General features: G+C 47.7%; 1 protein-coding gene across 4 annotated transcripts; it reads right to left on the minus strand.

Annotated features, from left to right (window-relative positions):
• Positions 1–7,152: 7,152 nt before the first annotated feature.
• NDUFAB1 (NADH:ubiquinone oxidoreductase subunit AB1) lies at positions 7,153–19,140 on the minus strand. Of its 4 annotated transcripts, none has more exons than XM_045382302.2 (5): positions 18,947–19,140; positions 12,284–12,406; positions 10,253–10,340; positions 8,739–8,838; positions 7,153–7,314 (listed from the first exon to the last, which is right to left on the minus strand). In XM_045382302.2, exons 1-4 carry the CDS (start codon positions 19,112–19,114, stop codon positions 8,747–8,749), a joined length of 471 nt encoding a protein of 156 aa, XP_045238237.2. In that variant the 5' UTR covers positions 19,115–19,140; the 3' UTR covers positions 7,153–7,314; positions 8,739–8,746. The 4 variants fall into 4 exon arrangements, with proteins under 4 accessions (XP_045238237.2, XP_045238238.2, XP_073884255.1 ...); XM_045382303.3 differs by having other exon boundaries at positions 7,153–7,683; XM_074028154.1 differs by lacking the exon at positions 12,284–12,406.
• Between the last annotated feature and the right edge of the window lie 291 nt (positions 19,141–19,431).

The following is a 19,431-nucleotide window of genomic DNA, read 5'->3' on the forward strand; positions in this document are numbered from 1 at the left end:
ATTCTTCATGCGCCTAATTCATACTGGGGATTAACCAACATTTGGAATTGGGCCCAGAGCCATTTCTTTGCCAGTTGTGGTCTTATTTGGCTTTAAGTATATTCAAATGTATTCTCTGCTGAAACAGTTGACGTTTACTCTGCAAAATGGTGAAAGTGACTGGCGTGCCAGTGAGCCACACTCCTGTTACAGTAGCATGGTCTGCTCCCTGGTCGGCCCTGGCCTCCACATGTTGGAAGAGAAGCTGCCTCTCTGTACTCATACCTCCCAGCTAGTGCCATGGGCAACCCCACCTGGCCATTTAGCTTTCGAGGACATGTTTTAGAAAACACTGAGATTGCGGCCGGGCGCGGTGGCTCAAGCCTGTAATCCTAGCACTTTGGGAGGCCGAGACGGGCGGATCACGAGGTCAGGAGATCGAGACCATCCTGGCTAACACGGTGAAACCCCGTCTCTACTAAAAATACAAGAAAATTAGCCGGGCGAGGTGGCAGGCGCCTGTAGTCCCAGCTACTCGGGAGGCTGAGGCAGGAGAATGGCGTGAACCCGGGGGGGCGGAGCTTGCAGTGAGCCGAGATCGCGCCACTGCACTCCAGCCTGGGGCACAGAGCAAGACTCCGTCTCAAAAAAAAAAAAAAAAAAAAAGAAAACACTGAGATTGGAGCTACAGGTTTAGCCCCAAGCTATAAAGACCCAGGAGTCGGGAGGAAGAAAATCTGTTACCAAAAAATGGGCCAGGCTCAGTGGCTTACACCTGTAATCCCAGCACTTTGGACACCACGGTGGGAGGATCCCTTGAGCCCAGGAGTTTGAGACCAGCCTGGGCAACATAGCAAGAGCCCCATCTCTACAAAGAATACAGATACCGGCCGGACACAGTGACCCACACCTGTAATCCTAGCACTTTGGGAGGCCGAGGCAGATGGATCACCTGAGGTCAGGAGTTTGAGACCAGACTGGTCAACATGGTGAAACCCCGCCTCTGCTAGAAAATACAAAAATTAGCCAGATGTGGTGTCAGGTGCCTGCCCCAGCTACTTGGGAGGCTGAGACGCAAGAATCGCTTGAACCCCGGAGGCAGAGGCTGCAGTGAGCCGAGGTTGTGCCACTGCACTCCAGCCTGGGTGGCAGACGAGATTCTGTCTCAAAAAAAAGGTGGAGACTAAAACAGAATCCTTGGTATATGAAGAATGATGGAGTTTGTCCCTGCTGGTCTTACTTCTTCCTGTCAGGGGGAGGGGGTCAGCTCTTCACTTTTTCCCAGTACCTCATAATCTTGAAACAACACTGCTGGATGCTTAGGGATCTGACTGCTACATGGGGGAGGGGGAGCAGTGGGATTGTGTCACGTGCTATCCGTTGGCTGATGCCCACCTAGAGAATCTGCTGTCTGGTACTTCTAGGCTGGGTGTGGTGGATCATGCCTGTAATGCCAACACTTGGGAGGCTGAGGCGGGCAGATACCTGAAGTCGGGAGTTCGAGACCAGCTTGACCAACATGGAGAAATTCCATGTCTACTAAAAATACAAAATTAGGCGGGCGTGGTGACCCGTGCCTGTAATTCCAGCTACTCAGGAGGCTGAGGCAGGAGAATTGCTTGAACCCGGGAGGTGGAGGTTGCAGTGAGCTGAGATCACGCCATTGCACTCCAGCCTGGGCAGCAAGAGTGAAACTCCATCTCAAAAAAAAAAAAAAAAAAGAGACCACCTAGCAGGATGTTTTGACCTCTTGCTATGTGCCAGGCAAATGCTGCTTCTCGAGGCCTCCAGCCCTGGAGCACCTTTGGGTGCTCTTCCACCACGTACTTGCTCTAAACACTCTGCATTCAGGTCCTGTGACATAAGCTCCTTATGTCTTAGTGTGAAGAATGTTATGTGCATTATGTAGTCAACACCGCACCACATCCCTCCTGTGACCCCTGCTTCGGCCACTAGAGGAAATCTTAGGTTCAGAGAAGTTAGATGGCTTAGCCAACGCCACATGCCTGTTACCAAGTGAAGCTACAATTCAGAACCCAGCTTTGCCTGATGCTCAAGTCTGTGCTCTTAGATACTTACCTCATACTTGAGAAGTTAGGAAAGAACCCAGCTGCTTTATTTTGCTTTCAGATTTTTTCTTTCCTCAGTTTTGCTGTGTGTCCTAAGGGCACTAACCTGGGTGCATGACTTGCTTTTTTAAATTTTGAACCTTGGCATTTGTTTATTGGCTTTATTAATTAGCCTTGTGTATTAATAAAGTTAATTTGTCAGTTAAATTTGTTTAATTGGTTTTATTTATTAGCTGGCTACCACTTAAAACATTAAAACAGTAACACATGCACTTGATAAAGAATTTCAGGTGATAGGTAAGTCTTTCACTCAGTTCTCCTAGCTTCTCAACCCCAGCACCAAATCATCCCTGAAGAAGTAGAATTCACATTACGCTCAAGTACTTAAGTGTGCATCCCAGGGGCAGAGGACCAATCATTCCCACTTAAGCCACTTCCTAGAGTGGGGTGAGTGGACTCCTCCGTGGGAACTTAGCAGGAGGGAGCCGGCACTGGGGAAGCACCTCAGCAGCGCTCAGACTCCAAACCTGACATTTTTCTTGAGCTCTTGCTCATTATCCGTTGCCTGCTCGGGTATCCCACAGACACCTCAAATTCAATGCATCAAATCCAATCCTCTGGTCCCTGCTTTAGACCACAACTCACCCAGTATTGGTAGGTTGGGAGATAGCTTAGACACAACTGATCAGATTCTGCCATTTATTTGTTTTATTTTATTTATTTTGAGATGGAGTCTCTGTCGCCCAGGCTGGAGTGCAGTGGCGTGATCTCGGCTCACTGCAACCTCTGCCTCCCGGGTTCAAGCGATTCTCCTGCCTCTGCCTCCCAAGTAGTTGGTATTACAGGCACCTGCCACCATGCCTGGCTAATTTTTGTATTTTTAGTAGAGAAGAGGTTTCGCCATGTTGGCCAGGCTGGTCTCGGACTCCTGACTTCAGGTGATCCACCCACCTCAGCCTCCCAAAGTGCTGGGATTTCAGGTGTGAGCCACTGCACCCCATCTATTTGTTTTTCAATTCTTTTTTAGAGAGAGGGTCTCCCTCTGTTGCCCAGGCTGGAGTGCCATGGTGCAATCATAGCTCACTGTAGCCTCTAATTCCTTGACTCAAGTGATCCTCCCACCCAGCCTCCCAGGTTCTGCCATTTTTTTCCCAGAATCTCTTGCCAATCCATCTCTCTTTATCCCAACCTCCAAATCTGGGACTAACCGGTACTACAGGCATGTGGCACCACACTCAGCTAATTTTTAATTTTTTTGAAGAGACAGGGTTTCACGATACTGCCCAGGCTGGTCTCAAACTCCTGGCCTCAAAGTGCTGGGATTAACAGAACAGGCATGAGCCACCATGCCAGGCCCCTCATGATACTTTTTAAAGTCCAGACCTTATAAACTGCCCCACCTTCCAGATTTGTTTCCTCATAGTCAGATTCAAGTGACATGATTTTCGCAGGAGTGCCTCAGAGGTGACGTGACCTCGGTGCCTCACATCGGGAGCAGCATAGGAGGTTGGCTTGTTGCGTCATTGGTGATGCTGAGTGTGATAACCTCCACCTAGGTTGTACCTATCTCCCTTACAAGGTGGTGAGTTCCTGGAGATGGGAGACAAACTATATGGTGTGAAACTGTACTCAGGCTCCAGGAGTGCTTAACACACAGTGGGTACTTCCTTGTGTGTGGAGCGAGTGAGGGAACTTGCTGTGTGGAGGACACAGTGAGAAGACGGAAGCAGCTCCACTGGAGATGGGGTGGGGCTGGCTGGAGACAGGGCTGGGACCAGGTCATGACAGGCTTCACAAGCCACCCTTTCCTAGTGGGAACGGTGTACAACAGGCACAGATCCTCAGAGGTGTCTTCAGCAGCTATTAAATACCATATGCATACAATTCCATTTACCCTGTTCTTGAATTCACACACTTTGGAATGCTACATTTGGCCAGTTTGCTGCCTATCTATAGCGGCACAGAAGTCTCTCAGCAGAACATTCTGATAAGCTCTTAGAGCAGAAAGAACAGAAAGGCCTTTGCTATTGCTTGAACAACCAGACCCTAAATGGCCCTGGGGATGAATGATCTGTGTGTGTGAGATCCAGTAAATGTCTTCCCTCATTCTGGCTGCTTCGGGGCTTACACCAGCTGCTGGATGACGTGAATGGGCTGTTTCACTGCAGGCGTCTGCTGAAGATAGTAGCAAAGCAGGCACTCAAGTGGCAGTACAGTCAGACTTTGTGATCTTATGCAGACACAATCACAGACGCTTTTTTTGGCAAAATGTACAGCTGCCATGGGATTTAAAATAGCCAGAACAACTTGGGGACTATACCGGACGTTCCAATCAAAGGAATAACACACAGCCTGTTTACTCCCGATTTGATCACCAGTGCTTAGTAAGTGCTCAAGCTATTGTTAAATAAATGCAGTTGTAAAAAAACAATGAAGAAGCACCTTATCCTCCAATTTGGCAGTTTTCCAAGATATGTTGCTGAGTATTGAAAAAAAATAAAAAAGGTCTAGTGTAACAATGTATGATTTTCATGACTGAAAAGGATATGCTTTCTATTGCTAAAAAGGGGCCAGGCTCAGTGCCTCACGCCTGTAATCCCAGTACTTTGGGAAGTGGAGGCAGGAGGATCTTTTGAGCCCAGAAGTTCAAGACCAGCCTGGGTAACACAGTGAGACCCCATCTCTATAAATAACTTAAAAAATTAGTAGTGGTGTGCCTACTTGGGAGGCTGAGGGAGGAGGATGGCCTGAGCCTGGGACGTTGAGGCTGCAGTGAGCCACTATCATGTCACTGCACTCAGACTGAGTGACAGTGAATGTCTCAAAGAAACGAAAATGAGGTTTGCATTCGACCCAGCAATCCCATTACTGGATATACATAAAGGAATAGAAACCATTCTACCATAAAGACACATGCATGCCTGTGTTCACTCACTACAACACTATTCACAATATCGAAGACATGACCTCAACCTAAATGCCCATCAATTGCAGACTGGGTAAAGAAAATGTGTAGGCTGGGTGCAGTGGCTCTCGCCTGTAATCCTAGCACTCTGGGAGGCCAAGGCAGGCAGATCACTTGAGGTCAGGAGTTCGAAACCAATCTGGCCAACATGTTGAAACCCTATCTCTAATAAAAATACAAAATAAGTATCTGGGCATAGTGGCGGACGCCTGTAATCCCAGCTACTCAGGAGGTTGAGGCAGGAGAATCACTTGAACTGGGGAAGCGGAGATTGCAGTTAGCCAAGATTGCGCCATTGCATGCCAGCCTGGGCGACAGAGCGAGACTGTCTGAAAAAAAAAGAAAATGTGGGCCGGGCGCGGTGGCTCAAGCCTGTAATCCTAGCACTTTGGGAGGCCGAAACAGGCAGATCACAAGGTCAGGAGATCGAGACCATCCTGGCTAACACAGTAAAACCCCGTCTCTACTAAAAAATACAAAAAAACTAGCCGGGCGAGGTGGCGGGCGCCTGTAGTCCCAGCTACTCGGGAGGCTGAGGCAGGAGAATGGCGTAAACCCGGGAGGCGGAGCTTGCAGTGAGCTGAGATCCGGCCACTGCACTCCAGCCTGGGCGACAGAGCAAGACTCTGTCTCAAAAAAAAAAAAAAAAAAAAAAGAAAATGTGTATACACATACATGCAGACACACACACACCATGGAATACTATGCAGCCATAAAAAATAATGAGATCATGTCCCTTACAGCAACATGGATGCAGCTGGAACCAGTATCCTAAGTGAACTAACACAGGATCAGAAAACCAAATACCACGTTCTCACTTGTAAGTCTGAGCTAAACATTGAGTAAACATGGACGGAAGGGAACAACAGGCACCGGGGCCTACTGGAGGGTGGAGGGTGAGGATCCAAAAAAGACCCATCGGGGGCTGGGCACAGTGGCTCACACCTGTAATCCCAGCACTTTGGGAGGCTGAGGTGGGTGGATCACCTGAGGTCAGGAGTTCATGACCAGCCTGGCCAACATGGTGAAACCCTGTCTCAACTAAAAATATAAAAAATTAGCCAGGTGTGGTGGCAGGTGCATGGTAGCGGGTGTAATCTCAGCTACTTGGGAGGCTGAGGCGGGAGAATCACTTGAACCTGGGAGGCGGAGGTTGCAGTGAGCCAAGATCGGGCCACTGCACTCCAGCCTGGGCGACAAGAGTGAAACTCCGTCTCAAATAAAAAAAACCCATGGGGTGTTATGCTTATTACCTGGGTGAAATAATCTGTACACCAGACCCCATGACACATAATTTACCTATATAACAAACGTGCACATATACCCTTGAACCTAAATAAAAGTTTAAAAAAAAAAAGAGGAATATGCCTGCCTAACATGCCTGAAATAACTCTAGAGCAACCCAGAAGGAACCAGCGTATTGGTACCTGCAAGAAGGGAAGCAGATGAGTGTGGACCCAATCCCAGAGCTGACTTCCATCCTTCGACCACCTCATCTCTCAGCCATGAGATTCTCGGCTGGCTGAGGGCCCCTCACCTTAGTCCCTCTGCCTCGAAGACACTACTTACTGTAGGCCTTTGGTTCCTCTTCCCTCCCTGTACTAGAAATGTCAAGTAAAAGGAGAGCAATTATTTTGATGTAACTCTCAAACTAAACCTTATCAAGAGCTAGGCAATGTGTACATATTATCTACATCAACCCCAAGGAACCAACACAGTGCTAAAGAGTAAAAGGGGCAGAACTGATAATGATGTGTGGCAATGTCAAAGTGACCTTCCAGGAGGAAAGAGAGCCTCCCATTCTCCAAAACTGTTAAACTGTATTAATTTAGAAAGGGATCTTTAGGACAGGGATGAACAACTAGTCCCACCTGCTGATGTCAGCTGATAATAAGCTAATGGAAACCAAAACAAATTTTTTTTTTTAAGCAGAAAGTCCATTTCCATGAATATATTCATTCCTGATATGAAGGTGGGGAGAGAGCCTTACTTCAAGTACACGGTTGGAGAAGCCATTGTTTTTGACATGCATGATACCAGTGACAAATCAGACCTTTAAAAATATTAAGCAATGTCAATATGAAAATATAAAGAAGCACTTTATAGACATCATTGAAAAACTGAAGACTGGGGAAAATGTTGGTTTTATGGATTTATTTTCAAAGAGTAAAACACTTATACAATTTAAATACACGTCCATCAGAATCACTCTGTCAGAGTCAGCAATAATGCGAAAATGTGTCCTCACTGCCAGACATTCGCCACTATCATCTGAGTCCTCTCTCCCCAAAGCCAAAGGGTCTAGAAAAGATAAAGTAAGTTCAATGTTATTTTTGATGTGTTCTTACTAATGGTAAGTGACATCTTTCAGGTGCTAAAAATGCAGCATCTGGCTGAGTGCAGTGGCTCATGCTCATAATCCCAGCCCTTGGGGAGACCAAGGTGGGCGGATCACCTGAGGTCAGGAGTTCAAGACCAGCCTGGCCAACATGGTAAAACCCCATCTCTACTAAAAATATAAAAATTAGCTGGGCGTGGAGGTACACGCCTGTAATCCCAGTTACCCAGGAGGCTGAGGCAGGAGAATCGCTTGAACCCAGGAGGCGGAGGTTACAGTAAGCCGAGATCATGCCACTACACTCCAGCCTGGGCAACAGAGCAAGATTCCATCTAAAAAAACAAACAAACAAACAAAAAGACAGGGTCACTAAAAGCTAAAGACACTAATACAATGTTTTAATGCAAAAAGTCTTATTTGACTATTCTAGGGCCCAAGTAACAAGAGCTACTATTTACTGAGAGGCTTCTTTATATCATTGTATTAAGTGATATATACACTCTCTGCAATTTTGCTTTCACAAGAGCCCCAGGTAGGTCCTATCATTACCCCCATATTACATACGAGGAAACTGAGGCTTACAGAGCTAAGCAGTCTGCCTGAGACCACCAGGCTTACAGAGTGTGGCAGAGCTGAAAATAAACTTGGGTGTGTCTTGACTCCAAAGTCCATCTTCTTACCCATGAGGCCTCTCTTGCCTAATTAAGAGCCAGGTCGGGCCGGGCGCAGTGGCTCATGCCTGTAATCCCAGCACTTTGGGAGGCTGAGGCGGGCAGATCATGAGGTCAGGAGATCAAGACCATCCTGGCTAACATGGTGAAACCCTGTCTCTACTAAAAATACAAAAAATTAGCTGGGCGTGATGGCGGGCGCCTGTAGTCACAGCTACTTGGGAGGCTGAGGCAGGAGAATGGCGTGAAACCAGGAGGCAGAGCTTGCAGTGAGCCAAGATCGTACCACCGCACTCCAGCCTGGGTGACAGAGCGAGACTCCGTCTCCAAAAAAAAAAAAAAAAAAAAAAAGAGCCAGGTCATCTCAGTGTCTTACCCAGCAGGCTGGGCTTGCCTTGGGTGAGTAATTGAGGGAGACAGAGGTCTGTTTCCAGGTTACCCTGCTCAGTACTTTGTACAAAACTCTGCTTTTGTGAGGAGAGCTGACAGTCAAGGGAGTTCTATCCAGGAATGACAGCTCTCAGCCTCTCAAAGATCACCACCACGGCTGGGCCCCTTTGAGTGGCAGACAATAGGAAAGGGCTTGCATTTTATAAGCAGTGAAAAATCTTGGTCAAGCATTTCCATTTTCTATTTCTTCTTGAGTTTCCTTTATTGAAGAACCACAGACAATTAAATCTACGGGTGAACATCATTTTAGAAGTCTAATTATTTACCTGATACTTTATTCATACACATCCTTCTTATCGGCAATGTAATCTACAATTTCTTGTGGACACATTAACTTTTCAGCATCTGTATCAGGAATTTCAAACCCTAAAAGAAAAATACACAACAATGTGAGAGAGTTTAAAAAAAAAAATCCTTTAGAACTGAATACACCTGACCCTTCTACAACAGCTACAAGTATATCAAAACTTTCAGCAACCTTGAATGCCATTTAGGTTGTGGGCCAGTTAGCTTCTAGACAGTATGCATGCAGGTTGGGTACAATGCTTTGGAGGTATGTTTGTTTGTTTGTTGAGACAGAATTCATATAATAGCAAATTCCTCCTTGTGTGTGTGTGTGTGTGTATATATATATATATAGATTTGGTAGTGTGTGTATATATATATATATAAAATTTTGTAGTTTTTAGTATATTCACAACATTGTGCAACCATCACCATTGTGTAAAAGAGACCCAGTGCCCATCAGCAGTCACTCCCCATCCTCCCTAGTTCTGGCAACCACTCGTCTACTTTCTATCTTGATTTGCCTCTTCTTGACATTTCATGTAAATGGTATATAACGTGTCATCTTCTGTGTCTGGCTTCTTTCACTCAGCACGTTCTCGAGGGTCATCATGCTGTAACACACGTCACCCTTGCCTTTTTTTTTTTTTCATGATGGTTGGGTTTTTATAAATGGCTGGGTTTGGATAGTTAGCTTACTTTGGGCCAAACGCTGTGCTGAGCATTTTACACATAATCTCTAATTCTCACAGCAATCCCAATCCTGGGGTTCCTACTATTATCACCCACTTTACAGCTGCGGAAACAGGCTTTGAGAGGTAGTTACTTGTCCAGGCTCATACCTAAGCTCAATTCCAGACCTGGTACTGTGAAGCACTAGGCAAAGGATTCCATCCTAGTCAGCATCATCTGTGAGGAATTTTAACTAGGCCCTGCTCTGCAGAATAGCACAGAAGTCCTTTGATTTCCTATTCAACCAACTCATGCAGAAACAGCCATGGAGCCTTAGAAAGGTCTCACTTGCACTACACACCGTCCCAAACTTGGAGTGTGCACGTGAGCCAGGATAGGAGACCAAGGCCAGAGGCTCTGGGTGCGTCTCTTGTCCTGGCACACACTACTTCTACCTGGTTCACGTTACCCGAGCTCAGGAGGGGCTGACGTGCCATCGGCATGTGTTCCGGGAGGCTTTTGCCCTTTGTCTTTGAACTCCGTCTGAAGAATCAGTCCCCCGGAACCATCTCTGGTCATTCGGCTCTTGGCACAACACTGGGCACTCTGCTGGGCTTGTGCAAGGTGCCTTCTGAATAAATGTGCCATCCCTAAAGCTTACTTCCCCTGATGGTAAGTGGGCAGGAAGGTGTGTGTAGGGCAGTGGATACTACTGTTTCTACTAATATTTCATTCTAACTCCAATTCAGCCTCCCACCATTTCTTTCAGTTTAATCCACCTTAATCAAAAATCACAGTATATAGATACAAGACTGAGCCTTACCGAATTCGTCCTCCATGGCCATGATAATCTCCACTTGGTCCAAACTGTCTAAGCCCAGGTCTTTCATAAAATGAGAATCGACTGAAAGCTGCAAGAAAGGAGCACCAAACACAGAGTTTAGTCCATGAAAGCATTTGCTTGCCAAGATAACAGGGTGGTACAATGCTACTTAATCACTATATCGAATTTTTTTATTATACTTTAAGTTCTAGGGTACATGTGCACAACGTGCAGGTTTGATACACAGGTATACATGTGCCATGTTGGCTTGCTGCACCCATCAACTCATCATTTACATTATGTATTTCTCCTAATGCTGTCCCTCCCCCAGCCCCCCACCCCGGTGCGTGATGCTCCCCGCCCTGTGTCCAACCAATCTCATTGTTCAGTTCCCACCTAAGAGTGAGAACATGAAGTGTTTGGTTTTCTGTCCTTGTGACTATATCGAATTCTTTTTAACATACAGAGGCCATGGCTGACATTTTATATGTAACCTGTGCTGGTATGTACGTGGTTTGCTTTATCTTATTCTACTTTATTTTAAAGTGAACAATATATACATAGCTAATGAAGAATTTCACTCTGTATTTTTTTTGTTTGTTTTTTGTTTTTGAGAGTCTCGCTCTGTCACCCAGGCTGGAGTGCAATGCAATGGCACGATCTTGGCTCACTACAAACTCGGCCTCCCGGGTTCAAGCGATTCTCATGCCTCAGCCTCCTGAGTAGCTGGGATTGCAGGCACCCACCACCATGATGCCCAGCTAATTTTTTTGTATTTTTAGTAGAGACAGGGTTTTTGCCATGTTGGCCAGGCTGGTCTTGAACTCCTGATCTCGGGTGATCCACCCACCTCAGCCTCCCAAAGTGCTGCGATTACAGGCGTGAGCTCCCGCACCCAGCCCAATCTATGTGTTTTACTGAGATCCCTGATCATTGCTCTGAATGACATCTGAAGAAGTTTGGGTATTTTTGCTGCCTTACTGACAACTAAGGCCTAGACTCCACACCTTAAGTGGCATTATGATTATAAACTGTAGGCATCTTCACGTTACAAGTGTTTACTATCACCCTATCACTCTAATTTAGACCTCAGGATCACCAGGAATGATTCTTCAAAAACGCCTATCAAAGACAAACTGCCTTACCTACACAACAGATTCCATTTATTTTCGTTGTTACACAGAGTCTCACGCTGCCGCCCAGGCTGCAGTGTGCAGTGGCGTGATCTTGGCTCACTGCACCCTCTGCCTCCCGGGTTCAAGCAATTCTCTGCCTCATCCTCCCAAGTGGCTGGGATTACAGGTGTCTGCCACCATGCCTGGCTAATTTTTGTATTTTTAGTAGAGATGTGGTTTCACCATCTTGGCCAGGCTGGTCTTGAATTCCTGACCTCATGATCCACTCGCCTCAGCCTCCCAAAGTGCTGGGATTACAGGCGTGAGCCACCACGACCAGTCCCACTTGTGTTTTTATTTATTGTTATTATTTTTGAGATGGAGTTTCACTCTTGTTGCCTAGGCTGGACTGCAGTGGCGCTATCTCGGCTCATTGCAACCCCCACCTCCCGGGTTCAAGTGATTCTCCTGCCCCAGCCTCCCGAGTAGCTGGGATTACAGGTATACACCACCATGCCTGGCTAATTTTGTATTTTTAGTAGAGATGAGGTTTTTCCATGTTGGTCAGGCTGGTCTCGAACTCCCAACCTCAGGTGATCTGCCCGCCTCAGCCTCCCAAAGTGCTGGGATTACAGGCATGAGCCACCGTGCCCGGTCACTTGTGTTTTTTAAAAAGGGTGAGATACACATATAATATACACATAATATACACACATATGCGTATATTTCTTTAACATATGCATTGAATACCTTTGGAAACACACATGAAACTGGTAGCGCTGGCTGTCTCCCAGAATGGGCCTAGGTGGCTGGCAGCCAGGGAGATTTTTACTGAGTATCTTTCCCTTTGCATTTTGTACCATGTAATTTAAATACTCTATATTTAAAGAAAAAAATTCAAACCACCATCAGTTACCTTCTCTGGGTCAATCTTGTCATAGAGTTTCAATACGTAAAGAACACGGTCCCGGATGCCCTCTAACGTCAAAGGGGGCATGTCGCTATACTGGCGGCACAACTGTGTAACTCTACCAGGAACCTAGAGCGAGGGCAGGAAGGAAACACTGTCATTGAACGGAAAATGCCTCTAAATCAATGCACAAGCCTATAGGTAACTTTCACAGAACTTTTGGGGCTGTAGAGAACGCACGGCATCTGATTCTCATTGTGGCCGTTAGGACACACCAAGTTGCAGGACTGGGTAATCGCAGAAGCCCCAACAGTTCCACAGCATCTCAGCCCTCCTTCCTGGGAGCCAGGACCGGCTCCTCTGCCTCCTGGGTTCAACCCTCAGGCTCTGGACGTTCATCCTGCTCTGCGACACTAACTGCCACTAAAATTGTCTAGCGTCTGCAGAATGCCTATGTCTTCTCATGGCATCTTCAGCATCCCGAGGCCTCTATAGGGTGCTGCCACCTTTAATAGGCAGACCCAAGTCAAAAAACCCACCAGGAAAGAGCTGTCATGGTAAACCCAAAGGCAATTCAAACTGAGGACCATACACCAGAAAGGTCTAGTTTGGTTCCAGCAGGTATCTCCTTGACCTCAGCCAGGACAAAGGAAGCTGGCCACCCACCCAAAGAAAGGATGAGGGAGCTTACAGTCATTATATTCCAATCTGTTTCCCTTCCAGCAAGGCTTGCCTCATGGCCACCAGCCAAACCATAAGCCCTTCTGGCCTCTGCCATGTTAGAGCACTCTCTCACGTATCTCTGGTATTAGTCGGCTCGATGTTTAGGTATTTTAGGGTACTAACCAGATTTCATTCAACAAATGTGGAATGAGCTGCAATTACAGGTCAGGGGGTTTAATGCTGTGGAAGGTACAACACAGAACCAGAGAAAACAAAACAGGGTATATGGCAGTTTTGCTCACTACAGAAATCCCTAATCTGGCTGGTCATGGTGGCTCACGCCTATAATCACAGCACTTTGGGAGGCCAAGGTGGGCAGATCACCTGAGGTCAGGAGTTCGAGACCAAGCTGGCCAACATGGTGAAACCCTATCTCTACTAAAAATACAAAAATTAGCCAAGCATGGTGGTGGGCGCCTGTAATCCCAGTTACTCAGGAGACTGAGGCAGGAGAATCGCTTGAACGTGGGAGGCAGAGGTTGCAGTGAGCCGAGACCATGCCACTGCATTCCAGCCTGGGCAACAGAGCAAGACTCTGTCTCAAAAAAAAAAAAAAAAAAAAAGGAATCCCTAATCTAAGTTGGTTTGTTTACCTCCTGAAGTTGATTTTAAGTCCGAGGCTTGGAGTTCTTAAGGCATTTCCCTATAGAAAGTGGGGCTGCTTGTTAGGGCTCAGGTCCCTGAAACTCACAAAGGTCCATGAAAAATCATAATAAATACTGCCCAGGGAACCAAACCAGTATAACCTCTGTATAAGAAACATTCATCTTGCATAAAGAACAGGTATTGGGCCACGTGTGGTGTCTCACACCTGTAATCCCAGTACTTTGCGAGGCTGAGGTGGGCCAATCACTTGAGGCCAGGAGTTTGAGACCAGCCTGGCCAACATGGTGAAGCCTCGTCTCTACTAAAAATACAAAAATTAGCCGGGCATGGTGGTGTGTGCCTGTAATCCCAGCTATTCAGGTGGCTGAGGCATGAGAATTGCTTGAACCCAGGAGAGAGGTTGCAGTGAGCTGAGATCATGCCACTGCACTCCACCTTGGGCCACAGAGCTGAGACTCTCTCTCTCAAAAAAAAAAAAAAGAAAGAAAATAAAAGAAAAAGAAGTCAGTTATTAAAATCAGGTTTACGCCGGGCACAGTGGCTCACACCTGTAATCCCAACACTTTGGGAAGCTGAGGCAGGTAGATCATGAGGTCAGGAGTTCGAGACCAGCCCGACCAACGTGGTAAAACACCATCTCTACTAAAAATATAAAAATTAGCTGAGCGTGGTAGCATGTGCCTGTAATCCCATCTACTCAGGAGGCTGAAGCAGGAGAATCGCTTGAACCTGGGACACAGTGAGCCAAGATCACACCATTACACGACAGAGTGAGATTCCTTCTCAAAAAAAAAAAAAAAAAAAAAAAAAAAAAATCAGGTTTAATCAGCAAGCTAAAGAGGTGAGTTAGAGAGTATGATAGATACTCTAACCGAGCTTTTCTGAGTACTTTCAAGAGTTTTAGAGCACTTTTCTTTGTCTAAATGTCTGGTCTCCTTTCCTATTATACATGGTATCATTTCCTATTATGGGTTAAGGAGACCTTTGATACAGGCACATCACCGGCCTACTTAACAATGACTCAAATAGGTTTCCAAGTCATAAATAAAATGGAGAAGGAATAAAGAGAAAGGGGGAGAAATGAGGTAATATGGCAATGGCAGAAAAGAAGTTTCAGGTGGAGGGATCCAACAGAGGCTGTGTGCTTATCAAGAAATGGTATGAGGCCAGGTGTGGTGGCTCACGCCTGTAATCCCAGCACTTTGGGAGGGCAAGGTGGGCGGATTGCTTGCGGTCAGGAATTTAAGACCAGCCTGCCCAACATAGTGAAACCCCGTCTCTACTAAAAATACAAAAATTAGCCGGGCATGGTGATGTGTGCCTACAATCCCAGCTACTCAAGAGGCTGAAGTGGGAGGATCACTTGAACCTAGGAGGCAGAGGTTGCAGTGAACTCAGATCTTGGCTCTACACTCCAGCCTGGGCAATAGGGTGAGACTCCTTCTCCAAAAAAAAAAAAAAAAAGAAAAAAATGGTACGAGGCCAGGTGTGGTGGCTCACGCCTGTAATCCCAACACTTTGGGAGGCCAAAGTGGAAGGATCGCTTGAGCCCAGGAGTTCCAGACCAACCTGGGCAACAAAGCAAGACCTTGGACCCAGGGAGACTGGTGAGGATATATTCTATGTTCGTACATAGCTACCTATGAGGTCAACTAGGTTGTCAGCATTGTCCTCAGCAGCTCAGGCAAGTACCTACAGGGGCCAGGTGGGCACCGTGTGATTAAATTAAATGAGTCTCTGACTGGAGGCCACATGCCATCTAGAGTGGGTGCTGCATCAGGGTCAGCATGAGGCAGTAAGTTGGTGGGCAAGAGCTCAGACTCTGAAACTAGACCGCCTATGCCTGCACCATGGTGCTGGCTCTCACTAGTTGTTTGGCCTTGGGTGGGTTACTTAACCTTGTACACCTCAGTTTCCTCATCTGTAAAATGGGGATAAACAACAGTACCATGCTCACAGGACTGTTGTGAAGAGATGAAGTAAAGGGCTTGGACATTGGCTGGCACTTACACAATAAGTGCTATTTTGGGTTATTTCACTGTGTTGCCCAGGCTGGAGTGCAGTGTTGTGACCTCGGCTCACTACAACCTCTGCCTTCCGGGTTCAAGTGATTCTTATGCCTCTGCCTCCCAAGTAGCTGGGATTACAGGCATGCTCCACCATGCCTGGCTAATTTCTGTATTTTTAGTGGAGATGAGGTTTCACTATGTTGGCCAGGCTGGTCCTGAACTCCTGGTCTCAAGTGATCCACTCACCTCAGTCTCCGAAAGTGCTGGGATTACAGGCATAAACTACCACGCCTGGCCTCCATTGATTTCTTATCAAGTCAGGCTATGATATTGCCCTAAGCACTTTACACACATCATCTTCCTTCAGCTCTCCAGTAATCTGGTGAGATTCATGATACTATCACCCTCCTTTTTACAGATGAGAAACTGAGGCAGGGGGAGGTTAGGTATCCCCCTCACCCCATGTTCTTCCAGCATGGCCTCTTGGAAGGTCTTGTTGCTCCTTCTAGCTGGATCTCTGTTGACTGGGAAAAAATAAAAGGGATACAAAATGGACAAGCACCTCCCCAACAGCCAACATGTGAGGTTTCTGATGTTAATTTTTCTTCCTCAAGATCTACACTTAACAATTATATGGGCAATAAACCACCTCTCCCAGACATCAGAGAAGGTACTGTTTGCAGGTAAACAGTGACGGCCCTCTGGACTAGTAATTCAAATGCATGAGGTTCCATCAGAATCTAGGTACTCCACTGGGGCCCACTTTTGCCTGAGGCAAACTCAGAGGAGGCTAAGGAGAGGGCTTTAAAGGCTGTCTCTACAAACTGCCGACTGGTCCACTCTACATAGGCAGCCCAGACCTCTCAAACTCAACAGTTTGGAAATGAACTCCTGACCTGTCTCCAAAACTCCTGCTTAGAGACGTCTGTTCCTTCTCCGCCACCTGGGGCTTATTCCTTCAATAAGCCCTGCTTCATGTTCACTCCCTATGACCTTGGCAGAGAACATCCACAATTCCTCACTGCAGCACACAGCTCCCTTCATGATATGTTCACTCTCTTTCCCCCAACGATGTTCCCTTCCAGACACCCTAAGAGTCAACCACAAGGGCTCTTCCTGGTCTCTGCACAGGCCTTCAAGATCATGTTTGCTGAGAGGTTGGTCAAGTACCTCTTTTTGCTTCTGCACTACACACACCTGTTCTCACAATGTCTTGCCTTTATCTATTTACATGACTGTCTCAGAAGCCTGGGAACTTAACCTGTGTGCCAAGAACTGTGCAATGGGCTGGAAATGCAAAGATGAATATGACACAACCTTCCCCCCAGAGAAGCTTCCACTCTAATGGAAAAGACCAATCCACAGATCATTTTAGCTGAAATAAAAATATGGCAAGCACCACGACAGAAGTATCTGTAGGCTGATGCAATAACAAAGGTTGTCACTCAGTCCTTGAGTGGCCAGGAAGGAGGATGCCAGACTTGGCATCTTGGCTCACTGGTGATCTCGGCTCACTGCAACCTCCGCCTCCCGGGTTCAAGCGATTCTCCTGCCTCAGCCTCCTGAGTAGCTGGGACTACAGGCGCGTGCCACCACGCCCGGCTAATTTTTTTTATTTTTAGTAGAGAAGGGGTTTCACCGTGTTAGCCAGAATGGTCTCCATCGCCTGACCTCGTGATCCGCCCACCTCGGCATCCCAAAGTGCTGGGTTTACAGGCGTGAGCCACCGCGGTGGCTTAATTTATGTATTTTTTTGTAGAGACAGGGTTCCACCATGTTGCCTAGGAAGGTCTCAAACTCCTGGGCTCAAGCGATCCGCCCACCTCAGCCTCCCAAAGTGCTGGGATTACAGGCATGAGCCACCGCGCCTGGCCAGACACACTTATTTTTCACACTAACATGCAGTCAAGGTTGAAACCCTATTACCTGAAGTCTATGACTTTGAAAAGGGGTTTCATAACTTGACCTTGAGAGTCTATCCTACCTTAAGAAGGTTATTTTTATTCTCAATTGTACTTCAGAGTCATCTGGAGAGCCTAGAACAACAACAACAGGCCGGGCGCGGTGGTTCACGCCTGTAATCGCAGCACTTTGGGAGGCCAAGGCTGGTGGACTGCGAGGTCAGGAGTTGGAGACCAGCCTGGCCAATATGATGAAACCCCGTCTCTACTAAAAATACAAAAATTAGCCAGGCATGGTGGTGGGGGCCTGTAGTCCCAAATACTCGGGAGGCTGAGGGAGGAGAATCGCTTGAACCTGATAGGCGGAGGTTGCCGTGAACCGGAGGTTGCAGTGAGCCGAAGGTTGCAGTGAGCCGAGATCACGCCACTGCACTCCAGCTTGGGCTACAGAGCGAGACTCTGTCTCAAAAACAACAATAACACCACCACCACCATGGCAGGGCATCATCCCAGAGGAATAAATCAGCAGGAAGGGGGAGGGGGCAAAGCTTTTCTGTTTTTTCAAGTTACCCACGTAATTTGAATATGGAGCTAGGTTTGAAAATCACTGCCTCCTGGCGTTTCAGCCTCACGCAGATTTCATCAGCTCAAGCTATATACTACAGGCACAGTCGTTCTTTGGTATTCGCGCAGGAGATTGGTTCCAGGACCCCTGACTATACCCAAATCCGCGCACACTCCTGTCCCGCCGTCAGCCTTGCAGAATCCCCTTATAGGAAGAGCCTGCCCTCCTTATACGCAGGGCGGCACATCCCGTAAATACTGGCCGCGTTTGGTTGAAAAAAATCCGCATTTAAGTGGACCAACACAATTCAAATCCTTATTGTTCAAAGGTCACCTGCACTTGTTTCCTAGAATTACTTCCAGGAGTCCTGGACACAGGCAGAAGGTGCAGCAGGGAAAAGGACAGAACTGCAGAGAGAACCGCTCTGTAGAAGGCTGTAGGCCAGTGTGGCTACCTCTTTGCATGCTGCTTTCACTACAATACGGTGACCACTATTTTGAGACGGTACGAGATGCTCTATCCGCATTAACTCATCTAATCCTTATTGCTACTCCGCAAGGTAGAGGCCAGGATCCCAATTTTGCAGGTGAGTGTGAGCAAGGCTAGAAGACTTGTCCAAAGTTTCGGTAAGCGGCAGTCCAGCGGAGCTGGACTCTAGTCAGTGCTCTTGCTAGTTATTACGAGGTCACATGGCCTCCCGGCAGGGGTCAACTAAACACCTTTAGGCAGCGGGGCTGCGGAGCGAGCCGGCTGCCCCCCGGGTCACCCCTGAGGGCAGCTGGCGCGGCTGGGGTGCCCGGCCCCCACCCCCACCGGGCCCAATTCCTGACCCCTGCCAAGCCCCAGAAAAGTCACCGCGAGTCACCTGCGCGAGCTTTAAGGCCGGCTGCAAAGGCCCGAGCCTCGTCTGGGTCCCCACGGAGCACAGACCGGTGCTGAGAGGCCGGGCCACGGCCAGCATCGGGACCCGGGGCAGCGGCGCAAAGGCCGCGGGCAGGCGGCGGACATAGGATGAAAGGACACGAGACGCCATAGCTACGCCGACCCAGGATACACTGCGCCGCCGCCACCGGCCCAGGGTTCATCTCCGGCAGCGCGCAGGCGACGCACAGAGCAGCGCTGTCGGGCACCGCCGGCGGTGGCGGCCCCTGGCGGCTCCAGGAGGCACTGCGCCCTCGGAGCCCATCCAGGTTCGGGACGAACAGTTGCTTGGTGCCACAACTGAACTGTGCAGACGTTGCAGTCTTTCCCTAAGCGACACGACAGGACAAACCTACTTTCATTTTTTATCTGAAAGTTCTGAAATATATCTATTTAAACGTTTGGGGCCGGGCGCGGTGGCTCACACCT

Source organism: Macaca fascicularis, chromosome 20 (genome assembly GCF_037993035.2).
Source record: "Macaca fascicularis isolate 582-1 chromosome 20, T2T-MFA8v1.1".
Classification (NCBI taxonomy): Eukaryota; Metazoa; Chordata; class Mammalia; order Primates; family Cercopithecidae; genus Macaca; species Macaca fascicularis.

Coding starts and splice junctions, on each gene's coding strand:
- NDUFAB1 (XM_045382302.2), bottom strand. CDS start 19,114: ATGGCGTCTCGTGTCCTTTCATCCTATGTCCGCCGCCTGCCCGCGGCC. Junction 12,407..18,946: donor CGGCCTTAAAGCTCGCGCAG/GTGACTCGCGGT, acceptor CCCTCGCTCTAG/GTTCCTGGTAGAGTTACACA. Junction 8,839..10,252: donor GGCCATGGAGGACGAATTCG/GTAAGGCTCAGT, acceptor TTTTTCTTTTAG/GGTTTGAAATTCCTGATACA.